This window comes from Plectropomus leopardus, chromosome 4 (assembly GCF_008729295.1).
Source record: "Plectropomus leopardus isolate mb chromosome 4, YSFRI_Pleo_2.0, whole genome shotgun sequence".
Classification (NCBI taxonomy): domain Eukaryota; kingdom Metazoa; phylum Chordata; class Actinopteri; order Perciformes; family Serranidae; genus Plectropomus; species Plectropomus leopardus.
The window spans coordinates 21,174,962-21,202,431 of NC_056466.1; the positions used below are offsets into that span (position 1 = coordinate 21,174,962).

Here is a 27,470-nt window from a genome sequence, read left to right on the forward strand (position 1 = left end):
AAACAGAACAAAAAAAAACAGCAAACCAGGCTGTAGAGGAGTGTTGTTGACTGCATGGAGCTGTCCTCACTTTGTTTGGGCTTTGAGGGGAGCACATCTTTGCCTTGTCTACTGAGGAGGAATACCCACTGCAAGATCAGAGGACTGGAGGAGGAGACAACAGAGGAGAGAGGGATGAGACTTGTGAAAATCCTCTGTTAAAAAAGCAGCTTTGGGAGGAAGACAAAGCACAGACTAATGCCAGATAATTACCCTCATTGGACGAGGACTGTCATCTTGAGCGGTGGATGTCATTGAATTTGATGAGGGGACGACACTGCAGAGTGGAGTCAAGGAGGCCTTTTTTTGGCTGGAAATGTAAGTATTTCCTGTTACCAAGCAGCCTGTGTTGTTTATGACATTGTGACTGAACTCGAATCAGCGATTTACAATAACAACCCCTGAATAACACATGGTGTGAGGCATCTGAAAAACAATCATTTCTTGTCAACAAGATTTCTTTGTTTCTTCCTCTCTCTCTCTCCCGTGATGACATCATTCTCACTGGGATCCAGGAGCACATGATGTCTTCAGTCCCAGTCCAAACCCAAGTCCCAAATCTTCCAATCTTTACACGGAGTGGTTAATCCAGATTTGGGAATGCTGGGCAGCACAGATTGCTGAGCCCAACGAAACCGCACCCTCGAGGATTTGTGGAGCAAATCTGAAAAATCTTGATGGTTGTTTTTGAAAGGAGCTGTTGACACAACCCCAACAAAAGGAGTGAAAGGACTGAATCCAGGCTCCCTAACAGATTCAGTGTCCGACTGCTGCCCACGAGCTTGGCTCCTCTCCAGCCTTCTCCTGACAGGGCCTGAATTTACTGCTGCTGCCCTGGGAGTCACATTTCATGCAACCATTCCAATGGTGTAACGGTAAGTGAGTGGATTTCTGTGGCGTCTGCCAAATACACAAGAGGTGGTGGCACGTGTGCGTACTTGTATCTCATAAAGTTAGTTACTAGCTGCTGCCTTATGGGATCCACGTAATGGGCGTACTTGCCAAATGCCAAATTACTGGGAGAAATATTAAAATAATTCAAGGTCATGTATGTGTGACAGCCATGACAACTGATTTCATCCTCTAACTCAGTGGTTCCCAACTGGTCCACTCACAGGGTCCAGATTTCTCCTTGGTCATTAGTTTACGGTCGAAAACATTATATAAATGACCACATATTTATATCTATTTCACAAAATTTTAACATGTTTGCTTAGAACACAATGTAATAAAACATATTGCAAGAATAAACAGAAATGGCACTGCAAAATAAAAGCTCTGTGCCGGAAATTTGCTGTACTTCAAAATAAAGTGTGTCACTTGCAGTCCATTCAGAATAGACCCGTGACACACTTTTGAACTGTGACCCACCAGTTTGGAACCACTGCTCTAACTTTACTCTTGTTTTGTTCCTGCTGACTGAGCATCCATGCGTAGTTCATAATTGTATCTCTCATTAGGCTACCCGAGGTCTTCCCTACATTAAATCTCCCCCCTTGTAAATCCCCCAACCACCCAGCCATGTCAAATTATCCACCACGGACCCCCCACAGTGTGCAAGCTGTACCCATTCATTCACCCCAAAAGAGAGACACATGGACATTTACTGGCTGGCAAAGAACGTCCTCGCTGCAAATTAATAGGAACACATGTGGCCCGTGGAAGTGGGGCTTCCTCTGCTATTGTTTTACCAAATGGCCCTTTAGTCCCCAGAGTTCAATCTGTTTAATATTCCCCACCCCCTGCCACCTGCAACACACACACACACACACACACACACACACACACACATCTCAGACAGACACTGCAAGCCCCTACCCATCCATCCCCCAGAGCTGTCTCTCTCTCTCTCTCTCTCACACACACACACACACACACACACACACACACACACACACACACACACACACACACACACACACACACACACACACACACACACACACACACACTCCTCACTCCTCACTAGTCACCTCTATAGAGTCTGTGGAACAGATGGTAGTGTGGCGGAAGTGGTGTCTATCCTCCATGTTTGTCTTGTTCACAGCCAATTAACGCACAGTCCTGTGAGCGCCTCAGTTGCCACCACAGTGCCTGCCACAGCTCCCCGGGCACACCTGCATACAAACAAACACATGACGTTGGACTCCTCACATAATGTTTTATGAAATCCATGATTATGTGGAGATGAGCCAGGGTGCCACGTTGTCAAGCAAAAATATGGTGACGTTTTGTATCTGCTGGCAGCAAGAAACTTGATTCATGTTGCAATTAATGAAGGAGCAATAATCTCATACTTCTCTGCCATGATTCCTCTTCCACTCTCACGTGAAGCTTTAATGTAATTTTCACTGCTTGCGAATAATGATCAAATTTTTTCTTTAACAAAGGAAAATAATTTTGAAAGATCACAAGGGCTTAAAGGGGAACACCACGCTTATTTAGATTTCAAAGTTATTTCCACGGGTAGCCTGGTGAAGTTCAATCAGTATTTGTGAACATGAGCAACTCTCTCTCAAAGCCAGAAACCAGAGAAGGAAGTCTCAAACTTATGATGTCACTGGGTATGAAGTCTGGAGCTGCTCCATAGACTATAAATGTGAGCAGACTGTTTGTTTTCCTTTTTTATACACATATGATTTTTATTGTTCTCAGCTCTTAAAACAGAAAATGCACCAGTATACTCCGAACATTTCCCTTGGTGCTCTCAGGGTCATCTATACATCTTTCACCATTCATTGTCTATGGCGCAGTAACAGACTTTATGTCCTATGTCGTCACATATTTGAGTTTTAGCACCCTAGTTTTTGGATTTGGGAGAGAGTAATTGTCATTGATATTTTTGTTCTATCTTAAACTACAGGAATAGCATGTATGTTTTTTTTTTTTTGTTTGTTTTTTTTTTTTACAATGGGCATAGTTCCCCTGTAAGTCTTCTCTACACACATAACAATGCAAATGTCTGGACAAATTGCAGCATCTAAAGCAGTGATACTCAACTTCTGGCCCGCAATAGGGTGCTAGGTGGCCCACCTACAATTTTTCAAATCCATAAAAAAAAAGATTCACACTGGGATTTCTTTTTTTTTGTACTTTGAATGTAAAACAAGGTGCCAGAGAACATTAGGAATCAAAATAAAAACCTGTTTATCAAATAACTACATAAGATAAAATGCCATGGGAGGAATCCCTGAATGCCCTACAGAGGTCGGGGTTAATTATTTATATATGAATTATTAATGTTTGTTTATTAACATACGCCTGGTTTCCTGTCATTTTGCAAAGCCAGATGAGTAGTCTAAAGTCTATGCTGCTAATTTAGATTTGCACTGTCAGTGCTAACAACTGTATACTGTGGATCTTGGGAAAGTTTTGCTGGTTGTTGAGACAGTTTTTTTTTTTAGTTGCTCCTATTTTGAGAATGAATATACAGTTCGGGGGCTGTAAACAAACTAAAAATACAGAAACCCATAAATAAGGTGTTGAGGTTAACTGTCACGATAGCCCGCTAGACTAAAAGTTACTTCTCTAAATTGAACTGTGCAGAAAATTAAAGAGAAAGATGATTTATTAAATTTACTTCAGCTGACACGTTGGACTCTTAACCCTGCTGGGTAACAGTTAAATGTGTTTAAAGTGAGTAACCTGTCTGTGCACACTCTTCCTGCCAGGATGCCTGTGTGGTTTGGGTTCTGAGCGCTCTGAACACTACTGCAGCATGACGTCTGACATCTATCACCTTCCGCTCAATGTGTATGTCATTGTGCTGGGCATCGGCCTCTTCGTCTTCATGCTCAGCCTCATCTTCTGCTGCTACCTTTTCAGGTAGGTGGGGGACGTTTGGGATGAAGGTGGACAGAGTAAAAATCTGGGGAGAAAGTAAAGAAGGTTCATGAAAAAAAACAAGAAAAAAAAACAGGCAGCAGAAAAAGAGAAGTGAAATTACAGGAAGAGGTCAATACAGTCAGAGAGTGTATGGCAGTTTGAACAAGCAACAGTGTGCCACAGCAGCTGAACTCAAAACTAGTTTTGAAATAAGATCCTAATAGCCTACTGTATGTGATGATAGCAGCAGTCATCATTCATATTTATGGAGCATTACCCTCCACAGCTGCCAATGTGGCTACATATAATCTGTAACTGTTTAGAGCAAAGAAACATGAATACTAGCGTGTTCAAACAAAAAGCAAATGCAAAGCTATTAAAAACAACCACAGTGCTGTAGAGATTAACTGATAAATTAAAGTCACTGTCAGAGTGAATACTGGACACAAACTCACCTTTAAATGAATGCTAACATTGCTCCAAAAGCAACTAACATCTTTGCCATGTCATATTAATAGATAGATATTAGGCTATCTCGATATTGTATTTACAGCTGGTCAACCTTTCCCCAAAAAATCACTTAATCACTTAAATACCATATTAAAAGGTCCAGTGTACAGGATTTATTGGCATCTATTGGCAGAAATGGCATTTAACATTCACAACTATGTTTTCATTAGTTTATAATCCCCTAAAAATAAGAGTTGTCGTGTTTTTGTTACCTTAGAGTCTACATACAGAGTGGATCCTCTTCAGAGTCGGCCATGTTGTTCCACAGTAGCCCAGGAGGGACAAACCGAACACTGGCTCTTGATAGGTCCATTTTTGTTTTTGTGGTGTCCACCGTAGTTCTCCTTCGTACTTTGCACACAGGAGAAGGATCAGTTCTGCACCACTAGATGCCACTTAATCCTACATACTGGACCTTCAAAGGACACAAAATGTCATCATCAAAATGTTGATGTTTATGTGTTCATTCCAAAAAAAAGTCACAGTGATACAACAAATATACCATTATCAGATTGAATATAAGCAAAAATCCAGCACTAGTCGGGTTGAAGGAATTAATTAAATAACAAAAATGTTGTCAATCGCCTTAAAATTGGAAACAAGTTTAAATGGCCTCAAATCATTTACAGTGAAGAGCCTGTAGTGTGGTGTTAGTTAATATATAATACGGGGTGACTGAACTTTGATGAATAATATGGATGACTTAATGTGAAAATCATAGACTGAATATAAGATAGACGACACGCCCCCACATACCCCACATACCCCCACTATGCTGAAGTGAGGTTAAAATATCTAAGATACAGGCATTGCCATCTCGCAATGTTGATGTCATTGAGAGCCGGATTCTGCGCAATAGCAAAATCCTCGATGGGGGAGTTCAAAACACCCGTCCAATGAATCGCTAGCAGCTCCATTAAATGGGAGCGCATGGATTGGCTGTCATGGCAGAAAATCCTCCTTTTGTATAATTTATACATTTTCATTAAAAATGAACTCTAAAAAAAACAAAGACTTGAACAAACATACCTTCAGTGACAAAAACAATCTTTGGGAAAATTTATTTGGCGTGTACTTTGAGTTTTTAGTGTCGCCTATGTCCCATTTACTGACATGGAGGGGCAGGCTTTATGACCTGTACTGCAGTCAGACACCAGGGGGCGACTGAGACTGAAGAGCTACACTTTAGGGGAGCTGTCATGTTGTCCATCTTTACACATAGTCTATGGTGAAAATAGACAAGATTTTTGCGTTACCATATTATTATGAAGTGATTGGTAATTGCAGTTTTATGGCTATAGTATAATGACACCATTGGTGTTTAGATTGGTTCCCTATAAGTCTTGCTTTCACTATGCAATTTTGTCTGACACCTGATGTGATCTTCATGGAAAATGAAGGCTCGATTTATGACACAAGCAAAGTGTGTTAACCATTGTGTAAACAGGGAGAGGAGCGCCTTTGTTTTCCCCAGTAACTATCACTTGTTATCCCCAGTTATTAAAGAGTATCACTGTAAGTTCTTTGCAGTACCTATCCCCAGCAGCGGAAATAATGGATGGTGGAACAACCAAAGTAAATATGGAAACAGTGGTAGTTCTTCAGCTCTGAGGAAAACAGAGAGCTATTTACATAGATGTCTTTGGGACAGCGGCGCCAGCTGTAATACCATGTAGAAACCCTAGGGGGATTAAGTGGTCATTAAGTAGTTAAGTCAATAGTTTCCTATGATTTTTTTTTGCCTGTGACCTTCTGATATAAGGTAAAATCTCCTTGTGAGCCCTCCTAAATGTGTCTTAGTTTTTAACTGTGATCCTCTCCTCTCAGCTGGCTTCATTTGAATGAACATGGAGAAGAAAACTATAAAATGACTTACAAAAAATAGGCAATGTCCTAGTGCAGGATCGCAGGGGGCCTGTAGCCTATCCTAGCTGACAAAAAAAGAAGAAAAAAAAAAAGTGCATCTTAGATTTTTTCTTTCTCAGTATTTTCTACCCAGGCGATCACATTGTGCACCCTTAGATTCATTTCATGCACCCTTGCGGGGGTCCCAACTCCCCTATTTGGGAAGAAAAGACCTAAGTTGTTACAACAGTCGCCTCCACTGTACAGATGTTGTCCTCTTTTTACCTCTCTCAGGTTGAAACAACAAGGGACGAGGGAGCAGTTCAGCTACAATGAGGTATGTCACTGCAGTATATGTCACTATGGGTGAACATGTAACACCGGCTTCTCAGGCGGGTTATAAATACTACTATAGCATTTCACACTGCGCTACAGCGTCAACTGTGAAACCTCACACCACCCTTAATAGATGACCTTGATTTCATCCATGTGTCCTCACCTGCCTTCTGATTCTGAACTGTGCATCGAGCTGCAGTGTGAAAAGGCCTGCTGTGGTGAACATGTTGCAGGGTGTCACAATAAAATGATGCAACAAACAAAAGCATCCACACCACAGACATTTTTTAAGCCAGTCATATCAGGACATTGAATCAATGTTTTTTTATACTACAGATTTTCTGCCAACATAATCGTGCTGACACATTATTCACATGACACAATACTTCTCTCCCTCTCGTTTTTCTGACTGTAGGTGGTGCTGAAGGGAGCAAGCAAGAAACTGAGCCTTCTAGGAGTAAGTCATTCTTTCTGCAAAAGCTTTTACAGAACATTTGTGCTGAGCACGTTATGTTATTATGACCTGTATGAGCTGCGCTCATTTCATGTCACCCACGCTGCTTCCGTGACCCATTACGAGCTGGGAGGGTTCGGTTGGTTAACTCAATCAATTTCTCCTCTCAGATGTGATTAACAGGCAGCACACACTCGGAGGAGATGTCCTCAAAAGATCTTGACTCTCAAATGCAGCCGTTAAAACAAAATGTCAGTGTGGCTACTTGGCTGTCTACTTGCAGCAGAATTTAGGACTCCAGGAATAACTGCATTCATTCAAAATGCATTATAAAAAGATCTCTTCTCTGTCTCTTGTGATTCCTGAAAAGATTGCTTTTCCAAGTTCTTTCTTTTTTCTTCCCCCCACAAGGCAGCTGTGGTTAGGGGTCATTTTTGTTTTTCAGTTCAATCTCTGTTTTTGTTCAAGGGAAGGTTGAAATAGTCCCGTTACTAGGAAACATAGTTAAGGTGAAAGCATTATTTCAAAACACAAGCGTATACTTTTTTTATGCTCCAAATCTAGGTCAGATTAAATTAATTCACTGCTCAAATTTCTCTCATTTACAAAATGGCAATGTTCTTGGCTGTGATGAGATACAAGCCTGCTGCTGAATAGAGATGGAGGCAAAAATAAATAAATTAAATCTAACCATGCTGCTATTTCTGTCCTTGCAGCAAACCTGTGCGGTGTGTCTTGAAGAATTCAGGACCAGAGATGAACTGGGGGTGTGCCCATGCTCACATGCATTTCACAAGAAGTGAGTGACACAAACTATGAAATTATTAAAAGACAGCTATATACTTACTTCAGCAGTTTGAGAAATATGCTTTTTCACTTTCTATGCCATTCTCACGACTGTACAATAATTATGAAGTAAATTAAAGTGGAAATATGTCAGCTTTTTTGCTTGAAGTTATTATGTAGTAAATGTTGACGGCATAATGCAGTGACTATAGAATAATGACACCATTGCTGATTGGTTTCCTACAAGCCTCATTTTCACTATGCAAATAATCAGGTACGATCTCTTGAGAATATGAAGGCTTGATTTATGGCAAAAGAAGTGCGTCAACATTGCACAACCAAAGCAGGAAGAGGAGAGCACTTTTGTTCCTCCAGTAGCCATCAGTAGCTATCCGCAGATACTAAAGAGTATTATTGTAGGTTCTTTGCAGTTATTATCCCCAGCAGTGGAAATGGCAGACAGTGGAACAACCAAAGCAAACGTGGAAACTCTTCTCTACTTGGTAGTTGCTAGGCTCTAAGGAAAACAGGAAGAAAACCGCTTTTCTCTGGAAAAGTGGCGCCAGCAATAATACACTTGGAAATTCCAGGGGTTGAAAAATTGTCTGTTACCACTTTAAACTTAGCTTAGCTTTGCATAAAGACTCCAGAGAGAAACAGCTAACCTTCCCGAAACCTTCGCTGGTACCTGCCAACCTCAAAGCGACAAAAGTCCATTGCTTGATATTAGACAGAATTGTCATCTTGTCACGCTGTTTTCATCTTCACCGCGACACTGCGTTCACTCTAACCATTTTCCGTGGGGGAGAGAGATTTGATTTTTCCTAACGAGATAACTTGAACTTGGTGTAGTGGGATTTAAAAGGTCTGGACCCAGGGAAAATACTCCAAGAAATGGTCAAGTACATAACCCGCATAGAATACAACTTATTAACACCCCGTGTTTTTTTTTTTTTTTAATTAAAAAAGCGGGATATAACAATTTAATGTGTTTTTGAGGTGCAAGTAGGTGGATTTTTTTGCCTTTGGAGCAAGACGAGCTGTTTGCCTTGCGTTTTCAAACAAGCTTAGCTAAGTAGATGTCGGCTGTAGTTTGCCATACACACTTTAGCATGGCATCAATCATTGTATCTACGGCAAGAATGTGCATACGCCTTTTTATCAAAATCCCTTATTATTCCTTAATTATAATGGGGAAAAAGCAGGATTTTTACATTTTAGTTCAAAGAAAACAAAATTTTTAACAAGAATTGTCATGCTGAAAAAATGTATACTTACAAAACTTAAACTTAAAGTAGATTAAAGGTCTAGTGTGAGGGATTTAGAGGCATCCTATGGCAGAAATGGAATAAAATATTCATAACTGTGTTTTTAATATTTTATAATCACTCAAAAATAAGAGGCCTTTTTTTTTTTTTTTTTTTAACCTTTAAATGCGCTGTTTAAATAAACATACAGAGCTGGTCCTCTCCCACAGCGTTTGTCATGCTGTTCTAAAGTAGCCTCATGGACAAACAAAACACCGGCTCCATACAGGGCCATTTCTTGTTTTTGTGTCAGCCATTGCATTTTCCTACACGTAATCTGCAGCCTCACTGCTTGATGCCACTAAATCCCACACACTGGACCTTTAATAGATCTTTGTTTTTAACTTGATTGTAGAAATGTAGGTTTTTCAAGGATGGAGGAAGTTAGTGCTGCTAAATGTGCTATTTTGTATTTCAAGGTGATAGTGCGCCTGTTAAACCAGATTCTGCTGTCATTATTTATAAGATACCTACCATTTGTCCTGTCAGGTGCCTGCTTAAGTGGCTGGAGATCCGCAGTGTGTGCCCCATGTGCAACAAACCCATCCTCCGGCTTCACACAGACGCTCCCCAGGGTGCTGAGGGTCCGATGGATCCAGAGGAGGTGTGAGGGAGCCGGGCAAGAGGATATCGGACTCCCCTTACAGAAAACACACACATTAAAAACACTAGGGATGATGGACAGCGGTCATCTTAAAGACATCTCACAGGAAATGTTGATAATGATCCCAAGTGGCCACCCTACTGCTGACCTTTGAGCAATACGCCTTGTTGGGAATTGGATATTGACAGCACCAAAAATGACTTGGTCAGATCAGTCAGGGAGTGGGTGGATGAATAGGATCTTTTCATAGAAAAAAATGCTCCTAGCTCTACTTCCATATTGCACTGTTCACCAAAAAAAGAAAAAAAAACATGACAGGAAAAGGAGCCACATTAGAGAGCAGGATATCATTGCCACTGTCACTGGACGACTAGTGCAGTACTGCCAGAGACAGACAACACTACAGGCATTGAGCAGGACATCAGAGAAACAGGATCAGTATGGATACCTCTAATATCTCAGGGGTGTTACCAATACAGCCAGCACAAACCATGTCAGTCACCCTATAACCCCGTGCCACACATGCATCTTCAGTACTGCCAATGTAGGTGAAATGCTCCAGCAGTCAGAGGTAGCCACGACCTCCGTCTGAAACCGAGACCAGCGGGATTACAAACATGACGATTTAAGTAGACAATATTGTTACAGATTGTGTCCCATGCCCTTTCCTTTTAAAAAGAGACTGATAGAAAACTAGTCTTGCCTGTATGTATTGTATGTAAACATGTCCCTATATATTGTTATTTTGTATTTGTTGCTTTTAAATAAAACGTCACGTAATGTATTGTAATGGTGTTGCATTTATTGAAAGGTCGGTCGGAATAATAGAAAATGCTTCCACAAATGTGTTAAGAAATTTTATGAACCCGTTCAAATATGCCATAGACTAATTATCATAACATTAAGTATTCTCTTCATAGCTTGTTCTCATAAAAAATGACTAAAAAGACAAGTTTAATACCAGTTTGTTTTTAACATTTGTAGATAACTACAACTCACTTTACAAAGGTTTGACTTTCTGGTTCAGAGGTCCCAAGTCCACAACAGTGACAAAGCTAAATTACAAACTTGTTTCCGAGGCTCAGACCGCGTTCAGCACACTGCAGTCCACACACAAAGTGTGTATAATAGTGTGTGTTTGGTCATTACTTCGCAGCCTCGGTGCCTTTAGCTTCCACAAACTCCATGGCTTTCTCTTTGACCGCCTGGATGCTCTGCGGGGTGCCATGCTTCTTCTCATACTCCAAGTAGCGCTTGAAGAAGAACTTGATCTTTTTCACCGAAACACTCAGGTGGATCACACGATCAAAGAGCGCCCTACAGGAGACAGGAAGTTGGAAAACTCTGTGAAGCACTCTTAATAACAATTTCTGAGGTTAGTCGAGTATTGAGCGAGAGCACTGCAGCCACCAAACAGGCTGCAATCAAGGGCATTTTCGCACGTTTCGTCAGTTTACTTACACACAAAGTGCTTGTTTTGACAGGCTGACAAGAGTTTGACAACATTAGGACCCCTCCAGAGATAAACTTTATTGTTAAAGAGTTAATCTTCTTTAAATAAACCAGAACTCCCCCATTGTTGAACCCACCAGACTCCATTTATATAAACAGCATTTTCACATCGTCAAACACACTTAAGTGTCAACAGAAACAAGAATAAGACTCACAAAAGCTGTCTTGGTTTGTCTTTTCACTAATGCAACCATCACTAACTCTGGTTTGGTTGAAATGCTCTTTTACCGGTTTGAAAATGTCCTGGCTCTATACATGCTAAAATGATTGTTTATTAAAATGGAGCTTCAGTGGCAAAAAAAACTTTTAGTAGATGTTAATTGATGATGCACAAATGCCCCAAATGGTTGTGCTGCGGTGTGTTTCACGGCTGCTGTCTGCTGTGCTTTCACTTAATGCTGGACCTATTAAAAATAAATTAATAAATAAACCAAAAAAAAAAAAATCAGTTACTTACACAAAAAAAAGCAAAAATAGCGTCCAGGTTTAAAAATGCCAAACTTATCCTTTAAGTTTGATTAGTTTACATGGGACTGCATCATTTAGCAAGCATGTTTACCTATTTTTGAACAGAAAAGCCACAAGGAATGAAATGTGGAGAGACAATAATGAGCCAGAAAGGAAAGCAAGAGCTTCTTTTCACCTGACTTCCTTCTGCGATCCGTGTTTGACCATGAGGTCGATGAAGACGGACCAGAGGTCTGTGCGTTTCGGGTAGCTTGTCAGGACTTTGTCAAACATGGTGCGACCTTTCTCTGAATCACCGTAACGGAACTCCAGCTGAGCGAACTTGGCGATCACATCCACGCCTGAGAATAAGCATGACAATACATAAAGGTTAAAACCTGTGGAGATGCACAGCCGGGACAGGGGAAACAGAATCTGAATTGTTAAGCGCGCGCTGCACTCTGACACAGACGGCACAGGTGAAGACATTAGACCTCGCTAGTTACATCAAACTGTTTTGTGACCTGACATCTCCAGTGTTTGGATGAGACATCTTACTTTCTTTGGAGGGCAGACTCTTCAGCGCCCTCTGCAGGAGAGCACTGGCAGCGTCACTCTGACCCTGCTGGAGCAGAAAGGTCCCGTAGCTCAGCCACACCGCCTTATTCTGACGGAAACGCTTCACCATGGTCTTATACAAGCCCTCTGCCTCCTAAAAACAAACACAGAGCAGATAGCACACACACACACACACACACACACACACACACACAGAAAGGCATGCAGATGTTAGTGACTACAGAAAACAGTATTTCAGCATCAGTCTCAACAAATGCAGCCAGTAGATCATACCTTGGTCTTGTCGGACTTTGAATAGATATCAGCCAGCTGCTGGTACACGGGCATGGGCTCGCAGAACTGCAGCGCCCGCTCAAACACTTTTTTTAGGCTCTCCTCTGTGCCGTACATGTTCTCCAGGTTCAGCAGGGCCACCCACACATTCAGCTTCTCCTGCTCCTCCCTAAACAGATGCAGGACCAGGTTTACAAAGAAAAAAAAAATACAACCATCTCTTGTGAACATTTGTCTTCATATATCAGCACAAACATTTATGTAAAGAAAATAAAATCTTTCCTCGGCAAAGCCTAACTCAACATATACGGACACACTACCTCATCACTTCAACAGAGATTATATTCATTAAGGGTGCCAGAAAATACACAACAAATGTTATTAAAAAATTAACCAGCCACCTCCTTTTTAAAATAGTTTTAATTATTAGTTGAAACTTTTATTGTGCATCTTTCAGCTGCCTTTTGGTGGCCTTTCTGTTAAATAAATGTCTTATCTTAATGACACTCACAAATATTTCTGTATAATTCAGTCACCTGAAGGAGATGGTTTTGAGGGCCCTCTCGGCCACAGCGCGGGCCTGCTCGATCTGTGTGGCCTGCAGATGGTGAGCCATGTACTGGAGCCAGAGCAGTGAGCTGTTGGGTGAAGCGAGAAGCAGGCGCTCGAAGGCAGCTGCGTCCTGGGGCCGCAGGCTCGGATCCATCAGCTCAGTCTCCCGCTGCACCAGCGCCTTTTCCGCTGCCTTCTTCTCTTGCTCGAGCTCATGACGAGACTTCTTCTGGGGCTGGTGGAGGAGAGCGGTGCACACCAGGCAAAAGACAGAAAGGATGATGTTTAGATGCAGAGAAGGAAGCAGGAAGAAGTTCTATACGACGATCTCTAACTTGCATACAAAAACCAACAACAGAAAGCTGTATTGCTTTTTTCCCTAAAAATTACACATGCATATTTATAGTCAGCTCACCTTGCTGCTTCCTTCCTGGTCCTCTCCATCGCTGGAGTCCCCCTCCTGCACTGCTGAGGCAGGCTTCAGGGAGCTCAGTCCCATGTCCCAGGAGAAACCTGCTGCCACTTGCAGTCTGGAGGGACCTGCTGAGCTGTTTGTCACCTGCTAAGAGAGCGAAAGAGGAAGACATTCATTTTACCAGTTGTGGATAATGACATTACAGTATGAAATCTATGAAGATTCATATTAACTTCAAATATTTTACTGTTGGAAAGATAGTTTCTTCATGACTCTATTGAAAGACACAAATACATTTGAAATTGTTGCTCCATAACCAGAAAAACAGAGAAAAAGGGGCTGTGGCATTTGCTTTTGCTCACGAGGTAGAAAACCTACAACTACCAGAATGCACTGTGCCAAAACACACCAATAAACACTCCAGCCAGCAGCTTATTCGTGAAACGTGGCAGCCTGCCAGTGACAAAGAATCTCGAATTAAACAGTAAGCTAAACTAGTTTGTTTTATCAGCATGCGTTTTCACAAGACAGGAAACAGTGTAGTGCCCACTTCCTGTTCACAAATTCTTGTATTACAGCCAAACAGTGCACTAAAATATATTTCTGAAAACATTTTGGTCAAGAAATAGGCAATACAGAGAACCTTAGTTTATACTGATCAGCACTTCTTAGTTTTACGGTTTGATCAGAGAGGTAGGTCTCTCTCTTGATCTGCTTCTGTACACTTTTGTGTCTGTGTTTGCGGACATTTGGAAATGCAGAAGTACAATCTGTAGTTTGAGCAACAGAGCCTAGAGCCAGCAAAAATCTGCCAGATGGAGAAAAGTTAACCACAGGTCATTTACACATACTAGCCACATTGTTTTAATGCAGAGCTGTTTAAAAACGGACAAAGTTTCCCTTTAATAAACTGAGCAGTGTTTTCGCTTACATTTACAGAATCAGATTTGGGTTTTTCTTCGTCCTCGTTGTCCTCCTCTTCTCTGAAGAACACCTCCACTCCGCTGTCATTGCCATCAGTCTTTGCTTTCTTTTTCTTCTTCTTCTTAGGGACCTGGGACTCTGCCTGTTTCATGCAAATTCAACCACAGTAAAGACTACCGTCAGGGATTAAATAAACACATACACATACACATAAGTACTTCTGGCTGCAAATAAAGCTGCAGAGTATGCAGAGAGTTTTAACCCGAGGCAAAGATCAATGCAGCATTTATTACTGTCAGACTAAAGGATAATGAATGAGTGATAACTGAAGATGGCATTGATCTATGTGGAAGTGGTTCTCCTATATTGAGCGTCGTTCACCTCCAGGACCTGAGCACACTTCAAAGCCTGCGTAAGTGAGTCATCTGCAGTGTGTTTACTGTTTAACCCAGAGTTTGATGTGAGAGTGGGAGGGCTGTTTGTCACCTGTGCGCTCTCACACAATGTGCGTTTCTTCTTCTTAATGTCATGTTCCTTCTTCTCCTGTCCGATCAGGCGCAGCGGCAGCCCGAGAGACTCTGGAAGGATGTCTGGCTTTCCGGTGTCCTCTGGGAGCAGAGAGAGGTGGACCAGCTTCTCCTCTTTGTCAATACTGAGGATGAGAACAGAAAGAGCTGCAGACTGAAAATGAAGCGATGACAGCATTGATTCTATAAATGGCTAATAAAATAAATAAATGACGTGATATGTAAAGACACACCATCAGCATTACGGAGCTACATTATTCCCGTTTGTCTAAATCGATTTCTGATCTCCGGTATGACGACCTATTACAGTCTCTATTTTATTTTCAGCCACTCTGAAAGCACAGATTGTAATTTTGTGCTTTTTTTACCTGAGGATCTTGGTAGTGAGCAGAGTGTTGGGCGTCAGGTGCTCAGAGAGGACCTTGTGGTTGCTGACGAAGTACTTGGTGGACTCTTGAAGTTGGGCTCTTCCTGTGATGCTCGTTGACAACCTGGAAGACGAAACGTAAATAAGGATGATTCTTACCCTGAAACTATATTTCCAGGAAAAAAAACATAAAGCATGTCGTTCCTTTTTATTGGTTCAAGTTTAAATATGAATTCACTATCTGTCCAGTCTGACATCCAACCAGTGCTCATGTTAAATGTCATCAACAGAAGCAATAAATCCCTCAGTGCGTGCTATTATGACAGAGAAAGCTGAGTTTGCGGCTGCAAAATCTGTTGTTCAGTGAAACGCGCCCCAAAATCTAAGTGCAAAGTTTACATTTTACAGTGTATTGGTTGACTCGGATGTTAAGCAGAGTATATGTATATTTGAGCCAGACACAGAGCGACACTTGTGCATAGAGCCAAGAATTTGGTACTATACCCCCTGCCACTGAGAGGTATTTTTGTTACCTAAGGCCACGTTTTGGCCAACAAAGTAATATCTTGAGACCGGTGGGCTAGTAATACTGTAGCTATGCATCTTGGTAGCCGGCACGACTCCGCGAGTAGAAGTACTCAGATATCTCTCTCATTATAACATGCACTGAAGAATTTAGTACTTTAACTGACTATATGTAATATCTATAAGATTGGACATCCACATAAGAGGTGGCACATTTTCCACTCCACTATAGTTCCATGCTGGAGTTTCTCAGTTACCTGATGAAGACCCCCCACTCTCCAACAGACTTGACATAGCCTCTGATGGTCTGTCCTTCCATCAGTTCGTCTACAGACAAAACCTCTGGGTCCTTCACTGGCTTGGCCTGCTCTGGGTTCAGCCTGGAAAAGCAAAGTTACAGTCAACCACATGATGTATTAAGATACAAGTCTGTATGTGTCACACAAACTCACAAATCCAATGAAACCCGCTCATACCTTGATGGACGTAGAGACAACTGCCACTTGCCATTTTCCTCCCCAAGAAGAAAACACCTGAAGCAAGACAAAAAAAAAAATCTACACTTCAAGAAAATCAAACTGGGTTTCAAAATCTTATAGTGGCACCAAAATGTTTAAATTATGGCAGCAGATATTTGCTATTAGTTTCAGACAGAAAAAAATAGATGTTATCCACAATTTGCGAGTGAAATAAGATATCAGAAAAAAAAAAGTCCTGATATATCATTGTGATTACACTGTTTGCAGCACACATCGAAGAGCATTTCAGACAAAAGGTTACTTCTGCATCTTCTGACCTGAGCAGCTGATCCTTGCTGTACCCGTCCAGAGGCTTTGACTTGTAGGCATCAGCCAGGTCGGTGACAGCGACACTCCCCATGCCACCAAAAGGAAGTCTGACCAGGAGGCCAACCTGTGGCAGAATATTAGTCACCATCCCCAAAGAAACACTGCCTTTCTCCAGTTTATGGACACCTGGAAAACAAAAAAGGAATCCAAGAATCAGATGGTCTGTTTTTGCATTTAATAAACAATTTAAAGAAATAGATGAAAGTAACAAAAGCAGAACAGCCAATAATGATGAGGTGTCTGAGCTTCTTCTACCTGTGAGTGACAGTGTGAAGCGTTGAGGTGTGGAGCTCACTTCGACCACTTTGGCGTGGACTGCTTGGCCCAGCTTGTACAGTTTCTCTGGGTGGCTGGCATCCTGAAAATAATCAAATCTATCTATAAAATGTGTTTAAAACCAACCACAGTTGACCAAGTTGCTGTATAATAAAACAATCTAACATGGCAACGCAACGGAATATAGAAATAGAGATAACATGACAATTGTATCCTATAAGCATGCAGAAATAAGTAAAAGAAATGAAATAAAAAAAACACACAAGAGTAAAAAGATACATGTAAAACATTAAAACTGAGGGAAATTCAAAAGTTAATCAAACACAGCAGTTTGGCATGAAAGTCTGTCTACACCTTTCTCATTTTCTTTCAAGCTGTTGACTCGACACGTGCTTCTCCAATACATTTGAAAAACTTACTTTTGGATTGGTGATCATGGCCAACAGTTCGACATGCCCAGTAAAACACGGATCAGTGGTGACCTCCAAAGACTTTCTCTTTGGATTAAACTGGTGGCAGAAGCATGAACACAATGAAAACCTCGACTGCAGTTTTGTTAGCGTTAGCTGTTCAATTTATTTTTTTGATTTGTCAACTCAAAATCTTCATTTTGTGGAAATTGCCAGAAGGAAATAAAGCAACCTACTGTAACCTGCCATTAGGATTTCCATAACTCACCTTTGATACAAAGCATGTAACGTCTTCCCCGACCTTGTAGCTGTTAAGTTTTTCTTTTGCTTTATCTGCTTTGAGATCCGTGCTCTGATCCAGTTTGCTGCAGAGAGAAAGAAACAGAAATAAGAAGAAGACAGACCACAAAATGTGATGGAGTGGGATAAGAACAGATAAAAATACACATCCTGACATGAAAATTGAACAGTCATAATATCTGCACAGGTTTATATTACACATAATTAGTGTTTTAGTGTATTTAACCAAAATAAAAGACAATAAACAATTTTAAAAAACCCTAAGAATGATTAGCTTGAAACTGAGAAAACTTTAAATTTTTCATTTACTTTAGATTTAAATAATATTCAGGGTATCAGGCAGCATATCATTTTTTTATTACAATGTTCAGTGAACTGGACCATAATTACCTGGGTACAAGTGTGAGCTCAGGAATGGTGTATGTAAATTTAGGATGGGAGAAGGGCAGGAATCTGGAATAAGACGGCTGACATTAATTTCACTTTCAACTGAACAAATAATACTTTTAAAATCATCACAATCAACCTTATAATTTAACAGTTTTATGATTAAGGATGGAATTAAAACCACAACAAGTGGAAACTTACAATAGCAAATGTGCTTCCAACATGTAAAAAAAGAGACCCTCCAGCAGTCTTTACCTGTGACTGGAAGCCTCTCGTCCTCCGATGACCCTGGCGGTGACCGTGCTGCCCACTTTAACCGAGAATGTGGGGAAGGATCCCTGACACACCTCTGTGGGCTCCATCACCTCAGACACGTGCACGCTGCCTTTGCATCCATCCTCTAGCGTGACCTGAATGGATGTGGGCTTCACTGTCTGCACTTTGCCCCGCACAATTTCCCCAAAGGCTGGACCCTTAGAGCCAAGGTTTTCCGAGGTTGTGCGCTCTCGTTTTGGCGCGCTGCGTTCCCACGACACTAGGGGGAGTCCCTGCAGCTCCTGACAGCTGGGCTCTATCACCTCGACAGCCAAACTCATCCCCGCCTTCAGCTTCTCTGACTCGGACAGAAAGACCTCGTTCAGGTGGCTGCTAGTTTGGATCATGGTCAGTTGTGCCGTGCCATCCAGTGAGATGACGGCAAAGTCTTTGTCGATGTACTGCACCATCGCTGTGTACTTTGATCCTTCAGCTAACTGAAAAAAAAAAAAAAAAAAAGAAAAAAAAAAGTGAAAACACATCAAGGTCAACAACTACATGAGCACGATATCGTTTAATACTATACACCATCGTCATCTGATGCTGCTCCAGAGAAAGCAGACTTTCCACAGAACACAAAGAGTGAAAACATCAAAACTGATTTGAAAATCTAAGTTGGTATAAAAAGAAGTAATACGCACAGATTTCTTCTTCACCACCAGCTTGTGAAGAAGGGACACATGGACACAAGTTAACATGATGTCAACATGGAGGACGACCGCAGTAACTTGCTGTCCTGGGGTCAGGTTAAAACCTGGAGAGAGTGCAACCAAAAGAAAACAACTTCTCTCAACATTTGTTAATGAACAGCAATAAATACTTTTGAATAACTGTGGTCAAAGGGCGTTTGATTATAGTAAAGAAGCAATTGTAAAATACAATTCAAAATTATTATTTTTGTTCATTGTCATTGTTTGTAGTTTCTGTAGTCAACTATGCACAAAAATGGCAAAAAAGTCATATAAGTACTGACAGTTATTATGCAAATATGCATGTGGTTGAACTAACAGCATCTACTGCAAAATGTCATTAAACATCTGGTTAAATAAAGCGTAGTTTACTACTCCCCAACACTGGCAATACTTAAAGTACCCTCTAAAGACACCGACCATAAACTGCAGTTTTCATGTTTCCTGACATCTCTCTACTCTCTGTAAAACAGGCTCGAAATGCCTGAAAATACTTTTAATGGTTTATTAATCAGCAATTTTTGTGTTCAGTAATGTATTGCATCCTGTACTGCATTGTTTTGGTTGATGCAATCCCACCATGAAAACCGGATCCAGTCTATTTCTATTATGCATGTTAACACACAGACTTCCATCACAGATGAAGGAAACATTTAAAAATTTAAACAAGATTTGAGATGTGTGTGGTTAAATACATACCTATGACATGGTGCTTGGTGGCCTGTATGGTGGCAGCAGCCAGATCATCAGACTTAAAGGTGGCCCCGCTGTCCTTCACCGTATCTACAGTCAGCTTCAGCTTCTGGCCGACACACAGAGCAGCCAGCTGCTGGCGAAGACCACTGTCGTCTGAGAGTAAACACAGAGAGAATTAAAGGTTAGACACTGAAGACAAACTTCAAATGCAGAATTAAAGACCAATATGATTGTACCTCTTGTCGCCAACATTTCAGTCACAACTCTCCTTTCCTGCAGACCGTTAATGAGTCTGGTCTGAGCATCACCCTCTGGAGAAATGACCTCTGAAATCTTCAGCGTGACCAGGAAACGCCGTTTTTCCACATCCAGGTTGGTCACCTTAGCAATCACCGTCTGGCCCGGCTGGAAGGCAGCTGCCGGGTCTCTGATGAACTTGTTGGCCATGGCCTTAAAAGAAGCCAAGCAGAGGAAGAATTTCAGTAAGGACAATATATAAAAGACTTAAAGGTAGAAATCTAAAGGTTAAGATTAGGCGTGACATGAAGCCCTCCACTCACCGACTTGGGTGCGAGACCAACAAGTCCATATGGGAACTCTACAAAGACGCCATAAGACATGATGTTCTTAATCCAGCCAATCAGCTGCATCCCAACTGTGACCTCAGAGAAGTCTTTGGCGACCAGTCCTTCCTCCAGGGACCATCTCACTGTGGGTTTCTTGGTGAGGGTCTTTAGCAGAGCAGCAGCTAAGGAAAACAACTTTCCTACTTTTATTATTAGAAATTTTACGTACAGATTAAGCATCGAAATAAATTAAACTGAATAGAATCAACTGATGGTGAGGTTAACTTTTCAGTTGTGATCAGAATCACACAAAATCTACAGACTTTCTATAAACAGGATACAATATTCTGTTTGTTCTTGCTGAGGCAGATGAGGCTTGAGATGTTGTCTCCCTCCTGCAGGCTCTCCCACATAAGAAGGCAGTTGGAAATGTGGTCAGAGAGGTGCGTTGTGGGTAGTACGGCACGGACCTCATCAGGGAGGATGGCCACCTCCAGGCCGGTGACTGACTTCTTTAGTACCTTGGCCTCCAGCCGCTGCAACACACAAATAAAGGTCCAGGTCAGAATTAGTAAATTGAGATATAAGAAGAAACAAAAACAAAAGGCATGAGGTCTCTGACTCACCTTTCCCACCTCACAGTCAAACTGGGACTTTGAAACCTCCTCTGTGTCTCCCTCCACTGCAGCCTTAAACGACAGCCCCATCTTTGCCTTGTCAGGGTCACACTGAAGAACTTTAGCCTTCAACACCTGGACAATCAACAAAAAACAACTTATCAGATGCCAAACAGTCAACAGCTCAGAAAAGTCATGAAATCAAAACTGATGTTAAGATTTTTTTTATCACATATTTCTTGAGCTGATAATCAGCTCGTCGGTATCTGGCCCAACAACGACAAAAAAAGTGGTTTTGTAGGTATTCTTATTGGGGTTTTTGAGAGTTTGTCATTTCCTGGAAATTATGAAAAAAATTTAACAACTCATCCAATGAAACATCTTCTTGAATAGTTTTGTCCCTTATCCAGGAATGCCACTCACTGATCAACTTACAGGACTTAAGCGATAGCTCAAAGTAATGGGTCGTCACTGCCTTCTTAATTGCATTAACTCCCGGGGTGAACGCTAATAAAGCTATCACAACCCACGACTGGCACATTTAGCTCTGTTAGCACTAGCTGCCACCATTTCGACTCAGCCAGCTCCATGCTTGCATGTAATGTCAAACTGGATGCGACATTTCTATCAGACACCGCAACAAGGCCCTTTCTGACTTCCTGTATTTATAGGTAACATGTAAATATGCAGAATCACATAGCACTCTGCTAGCTGCTGAATGGAGTTTTTAATTTTAACAAAAAAGTCTGTATATTTATATGTCTATTCATTTTTTTTTTACATTTGACATAAATTTCCATTTAATTCAATTGAAAAAAAACACACAAATGAGACAAACACAAAGTAATCAACTTTCCACCGCTACTGAAAGTGGTGGCCTTCACTATCACAGTGACACCTCTTTGATGTTGCCATGTGTGCTACCAAGGAGGAAATGTCTGCTACTAGGTAACCCGTTCATTTGCTTGTTTACTGTCAGTTTTTGAAAACACATTAGATCTACCGGTGTTCTTCCTACTTGGTTAATTTCTACAAAACTGTATAAAAGTCCTGCATTCGTGAGGTGAATGGAAAAAATGCAAAGTGAACTGATAAACCAGTATTATATGGCGGGCCACACATAGTACATTATGAAAGACAAATGGCCCGCGGGTCACTTTTGTACCTCAGCTAGACTTTGGATATGCCTGATGTTAAACAAAGATACAAAAGAAAAAAAAAACGAATCTGAACCTTTCATAAAAAAAACACACATCATTCTCTGCTTCAGAGCTGTTTGATCCCCTCACCTGCCCCACATAGAAGACCTCCTCAGGAGACACGATGGGCTCAGAGCTGAGCTCGCTGAGCGGCACCAGACCCTTGACGTTGTTGTAGAAACGAACGATGCAGCCGAAGTCTTTGATGCAGACGATGTAGCCATGGGACACTCGGCCAGGACGGGCATCGGCATAGCTGAGAAACAACGGCAGGGTGCTTTCAACCAGAGCCTTTTTTCTGGTCAGGTACAGCCTCTTATTCTCTGCATCTACTGAGAGCACCTGAAGGAGCAGATTCACACAAAAAGTCATGTGAAAGATGACAAATCTGCCAGACAGCTTTAAACTTCATGTTATGGAATTAATTCTCATGGTCTTCACTGTGGCTTTAGAACAAATTTGACTGACCCGACATTTGATCTTCATGCCCTCTATGTACTTCTTCTCTGGGTTCTTAAGGACGATATCAGACAGGTGTGTCCGGGGCACCAGACCTTTAATGTGGTCAGACAGATGCACCACCATGCCGTGATTCAGCAGGACTGACACTGTGCCCTTGGAGGGAGAGACACATGGAGGAAAGACAATTAGAGACATTTGTAGCATCAGGTTATAGTTTTTTCAGACCTAAAATATTACAGATGGGCTCGCTAATGCAACATTTTGTGATTTAACCATTTAGTTATTTTGAAGTGCTTCGTGGTGCTTTAACAGATTCTTAAAAAGCTAAATCAAAGTCACATGTGCGAGACAGGGAGATAGGTGGTGGTTTTACTCTCACCTCTACAACCTGACCGGCCTGAAGATCATGGTATCTGAAGAAAGGCTTGTCAATCACACTCCTGAAATCAAGACAAGACATTGTTATTCAATACATCACATTAGAATAATCAAGTCTGTGCTTACTATGGAATAAACGAGGTGTCACATACTTTCGCAGACTGACAAAATAAATTTGGTCCATGACACTGAAGTCCAGGATCCTGCAGGTGTGCTCAGGCATGGCCATCACTCGGTTTTCATTAGAGGGCTCATTCGACTCCTTCAGGTGGTTTCTCTGTCAAAAGGGTTTAAAAAAATAATAACTCAATATTTACGGAGAGCATTTATAGCATGTGTATTTCTGGACAGTAAAAGTAGATTTAAATAGTTACTAAATCCCCAACTTTTGTCTTGAGTGCCTCCTCGCTTGAATGTGAAAAAAGTGTGCAACGCTGGAAAGGGGGCTAAGTTCTACCCAGTCACCGAACCGTACCGCCTCTCGCTCCACAGCACCTCCCTGCCCCCTGTGCAGGGAGCTCGGTTGGTGATTGCAATAGCCAGTTTTAAACCTTTTAAGGGCAGTTAGTGCGCAAATTTATAACACAATATATAGAACACCTTGCGCTCAAATGTCATGGGTTTAACCTGATTCAATCAACAAGACTACTAAATATCCATATATATTGCTTTTCAACGAAAAAAAATGCTTTGGGGGTTTAGTCACTCTTTAAAGATTCAAAGCATCAGCCTAACTCACATGTACAAAGGCCAACGTTTTGTCAGGAAGTTCCAACATGGCTCCTGACATGTGGTGCATGGTGGTCATCTTGCAGTCCTTCACCACCTCACCAATCCGGTCCCCTCCAGCAGGAGACGGGTCAAGTCTGGTTCCAGGCTGAACGAGGTAGCTGCGCAGACTCAGGCCAACCAGACGGGTGGACGGCTCTATGTACAGCACACGGGCTCGCACCTGGACAGATTAATGCAAAACCTTCATTTAATCATTTTAATGAGCTGCTTTTAAATCCAGAATATCAATGAGTGACAAGATCAGAAAGCTGATAGCAATGACAGTCACAAAGTGATGCAATGTCTTGTTTAAGCCAACAGGATCACTGCACTGCATCGAGTTTACCTCAGTCCCCTCTGTGTAGCTGGATATGTTTCCTGGCTCCATGTGGAGGAAGTCCACCTGACCGCTAAAGGAGGACAGGAAGTCCAGGATCAGACCATGTTTGGTCACCTGCAAAACCAACATGTAGACTTTATACAGATGAAACACGAGGGCAATAGCAGATCATTCACTGCATAAGATAGAACAGTTTTAGCTAGTTTTAGCATTTTGTCATTATTCTTTGACCGAAGATGACCAAAATAAAAAGTTGTCCACACCTTTTTGATCGTAGCTTTGACCAGAAGTCCAGGCAGAAGGTTTGTGAGGTTCCAGCCCTGTTCGGGCTTGGCACAGGCCTGAGGGCTGATGGAAAGGTGGACCACACGCCCATCGTTCTTTACTTCTTCCACTTGAGAAGTCACACACTGACCCACTTTCAGCTCTGGATACCAGAGAACACACAAATGCTTGAGAAATGTACTGACACTTATTTCCACTTTGTTACTTTATGCATATGTTTGATTGAAAAAAAAAACGTCCTCACACCTTCCTGATTGCAGTATTTGTCTTTTGCTGCTTTCTCGGGCAGGAAGGCTTTGGTTCCACTGATGCCAATGTCGACTATATAGCCATGATCCTCCACACTCTCCACACATCCACTCAAGGCCTTGGTTGACACAAAATAACATTGCAACTCACTGGTACATGAAATAAGAAAAGGAGGCTGAATATTGAAATGTTCTCATTAATGACTCACCATGCCAGCCTTCAGAGAGCTCGAGGTGAGAGACTTGTTGACCTGCTTTGGATTGACTGACAGCTGGATGCTAAGAGAGCCTCCTTTGGTTACATCCAACTTGGCAACCACACACCTGAATACCATGCCAGGGTAGAAGAGGTGAGCCAGAGAGCAGATCTCCTGTCAGGTGAAAATACAACATACAACTCTTAGATATCACGAAATATCCTCAGATAATCATAATAATAATAATGTTTATTAATGTAGCAATTTTCAAGCTTAGGCACAAAGTTCTTCCCAGAAAAAGAAGGTTTACAGAAAAAAATAAGATGTTGGAAACCCATGGAGCTCCTCCCCTGCCCACTTAGGACATAACCAAATATAAGAACATTAAAGCACAAATAATAAAAAAGCACTGCGTACAAGCACGTATAAGGGTGTGAGATCAAACATACAATTTCATAAATAAGTAAGTAAAATGTGGATAAGAGAATTAAGCTCATATAAGCAAATTTAAAAACTTAATAAATTAAGAGTAGAAGAAATAAACATATGTTTAAGCAGATAAGATGCTATTAAAGGAGATGACCTCATATAAAACAAGTTGAATGCCAATAAAAGAACAAACTCTTATGTTTAACACAGGTAAAGGTGCAAAGTATATGGAAGTGCATAAAATAGTTACCCAGAGAAACTAAAACAGGACCCCTATAAAATGTATTGATAATAAGTTAGAAACATAAAAATCCTCAAATAATCATATCAAGGATAGGCTTTCTTATAAAAGTAAGTTTTTTTTAAGTCAACTCTGGACATGAAAAGGTTAATGAAGAACCAATAGTCTGATAAAAGTCTTCTAGTGCGAAGACACTGACGAAAAAGTGAACACAGATTTTTCAATAATTCAGCAAATGATCATACAGACAAGTGTGGACTTGTGCAATTATAACTTCTATCTCCGACGATATAACCCGCTATGTCATTTTCATCACTCTGCCAGCCTACCTCTACATGAGCTGACTCCAGCTGCTGGCCGAGCAGCTTGGTGTACGCGTCACAGATGTTCTTGACGCTGAGAAAGCCCTGCGTACCACAGGGCAGGCTGACCGTCACCTCAAATTCAGTGACCTCCTTCACACAGCCCAGCATCAGCATACCCTCCTTCACATTCTGGGAAATGCACCAAACACACACAATATCAAGTCACATACTTTGCTGAATGCACCTTTGGTTCAATTTATTCTACGTAGAAAATGAACCTACTGAACACCTTCAACAAATTATAAACACGTGTTGATTCTTGTCAATGTATTACCTTGATATGAAGAATTTCCACACACTTGGCTGCTGCATTCAGCGTCAGACTATCTTTGCCTGTCTTTGGCTTCTTCAGCTTCTTGCCATCGTCTTTGGCTGCTCCCTTTCTTTTCTTGGTTTCTGTTTGTTCGTGTGACTGCGAAAGAAGAGTAGACTGTCTTTACCCATGGGCAACATTATACTTATGCCTCCTACAGGCAGATTAATTACACAAAAACACAAGCCACACTTAACTACAGAGTGTGTGAAAAGAAAGGGGAAAAAAATGCTGGATTGAGAACAGCAAAAGAACATTTTCTGCTCAGTATTGCAGTGATGTCAATTAGAAGAATATGTTGTGTTCCTCTTTGTCCTCTTTCTGGGGAAGTTATAGCCTATTCTGTGAAGACAAACTTTACCTGGAATAAGTTGTCCACTTCTGTCCGCTGAACCACTATTTTACTCTCGGTAGGCTTCTTTGCTGTCCCTCCTCGAGGGAAGTCCTCCTCCATTGATGCCATGTTTGATGTTGTTTCAGAGATCTAAAAAAAAAAATAAAATTAAAGACTCAAAAAAGATCATTTCAAAACTCTTAATCTGTTCCGATGATAGAAAAAGTAAGGTTCTGCTTAGCGTTGAGTAAATATAGCCAAGACCCAGTCTGAACCTGTCATGTAACTCATATCTCAAAGTCTCTATAGTGAAAAAAATGATAGCACTTGAGCCAAAAACAGGAGCTTGGCTTTCTAATCAAATGACATAAAATCAGAAAAAGTTTATGTATGTAGCGCACTGACAAACAACCACAGTTGTACAAATTGAAACGGGCACACTGGTAGATAATACTTAAATAGGCACAAAAACAACAACAAAATGGTAGTAGAAATTACGAAGCAATGTTATATGGGCACACTCATGAAACAAAAAAAAAAAACACCGATACAATTACAAACGTCAAAAGATGATAAAATATTAAAAACAACCGTGAGGCCATTAAAACATGTCGTTGTTTTAGGCTAGTCTTGAATGTGTCAAGACAAATCAGACATTGTTTGATTTATCGCATGCACATATTCGTATGTTGTTATATGCACGAGACATTAGCTACCTGTATCGAATTTAAGCGCTCGAGCTAAAAAAAACAAAGCAATTTAAAAATGCATATTCAGGACGAGAGAAGCCCAATTTTATCTAAACATGTATCAAATGGTCCTTACAGTATTTATCACGATTTTTTTCCATAAATTAAATCTCCGGCAAAACTCACATGCTGTTCAGGAACACGCCATGATCACAACCCGGAACAAAAACTAAAACGGGCGTTTCGATTTTTGCCCAATCACAGACAAGAACAAATGATTGACACCAA

At 41.2% G+C, this 27,470-nt stretch overlaps 2 protein-coding genes and 1 long non-coding RNA gene across 5 annotated transcripts; 1 reads left to right on the forward strand and 2 right to left on the reverse strand.

Annotated features, from left to right (window-relative positions):
* Positions 1-81: 81 nt before the first annotated feature.
* LOC121941773 lies at positions 82-344 on the reverse strand. The gene is made up of 2 exons (XR_006105777.1): positions 253-344; positions 82-144 (listed from the first exon to the last, which is right to left on the reverse strand). It is a non-coding gene; the product is annotated as an uncharacterized LOC121941773 (long non-coding RNA).
* zgc:175214 (uncharacterized protein LOC557610 homolog) lies at positions 266-10,496 on the forward strand. Its single transcript, XM_042484640.1, has 7 exons — positions 266-357; positions 555-914; positions 3,711-3,864; positions 6,514-6,556; positions 6,971-7,012; positions 7,726-7,808; positions 9,592-10,496. The coding sequence occupies exons 2-7, from the start codon at positions 890-892 to the stop codon at positions 9,710-9,712; spliced, it is 468 nt and encodes a 155-aa protein (XP_042340574.1). The 5' UTR covers positions 266-357; positions 555-889; the 3' UTR covers positions 9,713-10,496.
* pdcd11 (programmed cell death 11) lies at positions 10,101-27,425 on the reverse strand. 3 transcript variants are annotated; one of them, XM_042484620.1, is made up of 36 exons: positions 27,369-27,425; positions 26,521-26,643; positions 26,121-26,258; positions 25,811-25,975; positions 24,824-24,985; positions 24,613-24,733; positions 24,345-24,508; positions 24,088-24,195; positions 23,710-23,922; positions 23,123-23,247; positions 22,972-23,032; positions 22,599-22,745; positions 22,221-22,472; positions 20,941-21,066; positions 20,656-20,850; positions 20,309-20,479; positions 19,985-20,198; positions 19,752-19,901; positions 19,005-19,117; positions 18,304-18,800; positions 18,052-18,114; positions 17,630-17,726; positions 17,371-17,460; positions 16,931-17,033; positions 16,624-16,801; positions 16,304-16,360; positions 16,085-16,207; positions 15,304-15,426; positions 14,895-15,060; positions 14,416-14,550; positions 13,485-13,631; positions 13,054-13,304; positions 12,518-12,686; positions 12,224-12,377; positions 11,862-12,027; positions 10,101-11,023 (listed from the first exon to the last, which is right to left on the reverse strand). In XM_042484620.1, the coding sequence occupies exons 2-36, from the start codon at positions 26,620-26,622 to the stop codon at positions 10,852-10,854; spliced, it is 5,418 nt and encodes a 1,805-aa protein (XP_042340554.1). In that variant the 5' UTR covers positions 26,623-26,643; positions 27,369-27,425; the 3' UTR covers positions 10,101-10,851. The 3 variants fall into 3 exon arrangements, with proteins under 3 accessions (XP_042340554.1, XP_042340555.1, XP_042340553.1); XM_042484621.1 differs by having other exon boundaries at positions 13,485-13,628; positions 27,319-27,385; XM_042484619.1 differs by having other exon boundaries at positions 27,319-27,385.
* Positions 27,426-27,470: the final 45 nt, after the last annotated feature.